The 4102-nt window shown below is 40.7% G+C and overlaps 1 protein-coding gene across 1 annotated transcript; it reads left to right on the top strand.

Annotated features, from left to right (window-relative positions):
• The first annotated feature begins 1188 nt into the window (after window positions 1-1188).
• Window positions 1189-2904, top strand: LOC119560600. Its single transcript, XM_037874128.1, has 3 exons — window positions 1189-1417; window positions 2265-2425; window positions 2594-2904. The coding sequence occupies exons 1-3, from the start codon at window positions 1345-1347 to the stop codon at window positions 2654-2656; spliced, it is 297 nt and encodes a 98-aa protein (XP_037730056.1). The 5' UTR covers window positions 1189-1344; the 3' UTR covers window positions 2657-2904.
• The last annotated feature ends 1198 nt before the right edge of the window (window positions 2905-4102 follow it).

The following is a 4102-nucleotide window of genomic DNA, read 5'->3' as shown; positions in this document are numbered from 1 at the left end:
GCCAGAATGGAGCGGCAGAAGGGCAAAGGCAGGGAAACCTATAAGCCAGGCCAAAACAGCAAGTGAAGGCATAAATTGGTATTTATTGAACAATACCAGCGCCCCGAGGATACTTAATTAGGAGTGTGCATTGTGCTTTCGAGCAGGGGTGAAACGCTGCAGGGTAAGCGGCTTACAAGCTGGTGGCTTACCTGTCTTGCCTGCCATCAATCACTGCTGAATATGGATATTTTGACATATCTACGAAATCAAAAAAAAATACTTACTGTCTAGAAAAAATATTAATATGATTGTGGGTTTTTGACCACAAATATGGGTCACATATCCCATTGTTCAAATATTAATTAATTTCAAATATAATTTGAAAAGGAAATCGTAGATTATTTAAGTTAAGCCGGTTTGCTTTGAGTTCTTAGTTTCTATCACTTTTATAGATATAGTAAACAGCAGTATAATAATCTGACAATAAAAACATATATTTTTTTTCTTAGGTCTCTCAGCGTTCTTAGATTATACTTTCCTTTTTAAAAATGATTTAGTATGTATTCTTAATTTTAAAAATATATATATCACAGTGGAAAAAAGTGGGCTAACTTCCATGTATATATATCCTTTTACTTAGTTTTAATTTTGGAATATACATGACCCTTTCTTCCTGTGCATATATTGGTGGTTTTCCAGCTGCAGAGATGAATAAAGACGGTGACTCTGGGGTTTTCGCTGCGAGCCCACAGCTGCTAGAATTCATTTCGAACTTTGCAATATATCTACATGTATATGTATAATAAATTTCCATTTGCTTTTGTTAGCGTTAACGTTTAACCCCACGCAACCCGGCAGGCGCCCGGCATAAGTTCAAACTGGTACGCGCCGCCTCAAACATGTGTTTATGGATGCTGCGATGGTATTGTGTAGAGCTGAGCTGCCCCTTTTTAGGGTGTGGGTGCGGAGTATCTGTGTGCTTTGTTTACATATTATGTACATATTTTTTGGCCTCTTGTTTTGCACGCCGTCGATAAGAGAGGCGGCCCCGTGGCCCCACACATCCCCCACATCATCCACCCATTTTTTCCACTCGCTTATCAAAAGTTGCCCAAGCCCAAGCTGTTTACTTGAGCAACAATCTGCTGCCAGAATAGAGTCGGAGCCCCAGACTCGATTCCAGTTTCAGTCCAAGACTCAGTCTGGGTTCCACTCTGCGGCGCTTAAAGCTCTTAAGACTTTAACGCGACTTTAATATATAGCAAACAGCAAATACTGACGCGCATCATCATCTTTCCATCCTTCCATCTTTTCCGGAAGAGTCTGCGGCGTAACAACTGCTTCCGAAATTGTAAATTCACAATGCGGTGCACATCTCGATTGATTCCGTTCGGTTTCGTCATCCTGCTCCTGCTGCTCCTCCTCGGCCACACACGTAAGCCATTGATTATGGATATATGTATATCCATCCACACGTGAAAAAAACAGAATGTCTCTGTGATATTGTATCCCCAAGGTGGGGGAAAATCTTGCTTCTTTGAGATGTTTTGCCGTTTTGATTGGCATCGGAGAAGAGCAATTAGGGACATCAATGTTAAAAATTGAGTTGGTAATTCACCAGGGTACGAAAGTTTAAAGATATAAATTTAATATAGAATGACAATTTTACAAATCTAATATTATTTAAACCAATTTAAAAAAATAAATTAAATAAATCAACCTTAATAATAGTCTTCAAAATTCTTGTGGATGGTTCTACTCTTATCACCAAATAAATTTCATTTTACGAAACCAACTGCTGTGTTCTGTTCGAATTCCAATCGAAATTCCAATATCAGAGCTCAACAACGGCGTATTGAAACTTTGGTAAAATTATCCAAAAAAATTAAAGATATTATTTATGAAGTCAAACTAACAAGTCTGGAAATAAGAGTATTCTAATAAACAAGTAATAGTTATGTTACAGATAAGTGTGAATAAAAATAAAAATATTTTACATAGTCTAAAAAATATATTATTTTTTGGGAAAGAAATACCTTTGTTACAATAATGATAAGAAATTCCTTAATTTTGATGAGCTCTTTGTATTATAGTATACATCCCCATAGTTTGGACTTTATAAATGATATGTATTATAATAGCTTCCTGTAATCAACCATATTTTCTGATGTTTTCAAAATCATTTCCGTACTTTATAAATGATATGACATTGATTTAGTTTCCTGTAATCTCCCATATTTCCTGATATTTTCTCCCCGTGCCTGCCTGACCTTCTTCTGAAGTGGGGTCCAGCTGCCAGACGCCCGAGAAGACCGAGGGCCGTTGTGTGCACTTCAGCTCCTGCCGCCTCGTCCTGCGGCACTATGCGATGTACAAGGAGCACATGCCGCCGGTGATAATGCGATTCCTGCAGAGGGCCCGCTGCAAGCCCAAAAACGAAGGCGTAAGTTGCGAGTGCCCAATAAAACTGTCTGGCAAGAACAATAACCCGACGAACGGCTCTGATTCTAATGAAATTTCGCTTGCTTTTGCTTTTTATTCCCATGCTCCTGCGGAATGCGCCGCATATACCACATACATTTCTCCCGTGGCAACATCAACGTCAACAAAGTATCATTTGTGCTGCGAACTCAAAGATGTGATTCCGGCGAACGCCAACTCCAAGTTGAAGTAAATCAACTTCAAAGTGCGTCGTCATGTGTTGTGCGTGTGGGCTTTGATCTGCTAAGTCTAAAATCAGTTGGTAGCTTTTTGTTTGGGCCCATAACCGAAATGTTATGGCCGGGCCCGCATCCCATCGCATCGCATCGCCTGTAATTATAATGTGTACACGAATTATGTATTAAGTGCGCCTTCTTGTTTTACTCGTCTCGACTGGCAACAGATGCCGGTACATAATAAAAATAAAAAGTTTACCCCCAATCCTGACTGCTCTCCTCATCGTCGAGAGTTCTTGAGTTTGTGTGTTTTGTGTTTTATTTAAAGCTCAGAACTGCCAAAAGCTAAAGCGCTCTGAGTTGCAGATATTCCTCTGGGACAACTGGTGAAAATCAAAAGGAAATTTCAACTCCTTCAGAGGCCAGGAGATTCGTTTTGCCAACAGCCCTATTAAAAGTATAAATAAATTTGAACTTGCAACACCTGCTGTCAATGAAATAAATACTTGAAATACATACAGCCTTTATATTCCAATTCGTATTTTCGTTGTGTCAAAGAGAGATCCTCTGGACACCTGAAACTCTTCATTTGCCCAGCATCTATAGTATAGTATACAACATACCTTACTTATTCATTTTAATATTTACCCGAGTGTTGGATTTTATGTTGTCGTAGATGAACTTTTGCTTGTTCAATGTTTAAATATTCCCCTTTTTGGCCAAACAAGGGTTTCCATTACACAAAGCCGGCCAGCGAGTGGAGTTCATTCCCTGTTATTTAATTTTGATTTATGCTCGTGTCTGGTGTTGAAACAGCCCTCGCCATTCCTCCTGTTTCTGTGTGCCGGCTTTAATGTGCCAGATTTTAAGTGACATTCGGGAGACGCTAAAAGGCCGTCTAAAAATCACGCAACATTAAGATGATTTATGCGGAATAATTTCAGTGTAAATGAGCCAGACTCCGGGGCTGACCAGCAGTGGTTGCTCTTGGTTTTGGCCAAGCAGTTGCAAGTGGGCTGGGTTTTTGGTGTGCAGATATGGGGCTCTCGAGTTGTGGAGCTCTGGAGGTCTGTAGTCTGTAGTCTGGACTCTTCTGGGCTGGGGCGTTGAAAAGTAGACACCTTGTGCGCGCACGCTGCTCGAATTTCAAGCCGAGGCTCGAGGCAGCAGCTTAGTTTTCAGCCCATGTTGCTGCTGTTGCTGTTGCAACTGCAACATGAACGCCGCTGAAATTGCAGACAGCGGGCAGCAGATGATAAATGGCCTGAAAACACATTTGAGCTGCTGCAGCTCGCCTTCTGTAGCCGCTGATGCTGATCTATTAGACAAACGCACGCCCAAGGCGTCTACTACACTATGTATCTTCTCCCCCCCCCCCCCCCTATTTGGCTATTTATGGAAAGTTAACCCCCAGATAAAGCCAGAAAAACGGCAATTTGCATGATTATTTTTGTCGTTTTTAA

Source organism: Drosophila subpulchrella, unplaced genomic scaffold, assembly GCF_014743375.2.
Source record: "Drosophila subpulchrella strain 33 F10 #4 breed RU33 unplaced genomic scaffold, RU_Dsub_v1.1 Primary Assembly Seq354, whole genome shotgun sequence".
NCBI classification, from domain to species: Eukaryota; Metazoa; Arthropoda; class Insecta; order Diptera; family Drosophilidae; genus Drosophila; species Drosophila subpulchrella.
Note: the sequence above shows the minus strand (reverse complement) of the source record. Positions and strands in the feature narration are given on the sequence as shown.

Bases quoted from the DNA above. Each gene is read 5' to 3' on its own strand.
- LOC119560600 (XM_037874128.1), top strand. From the start codon at position 1,345: ATGCGGTGCACATCTCGATTGATTCCGTTCGGTTTCGTCATCCTGCTC. The intron at 1,418-2,264 runs GTAAGCCATTGA...CTTCTTCTGAAG, and splicing joins GCTCCTCCTCGGCCACACAC to TGGGGTCCAGCTGCCAGACG. The intron at 2,426-2,593 runs GTAAGTTGCGAG...ACGTCAACAAAG, and splicing joins GCAAGCCCAAAAACGAAGGC to TATCATTTGTGCTGCGAACT.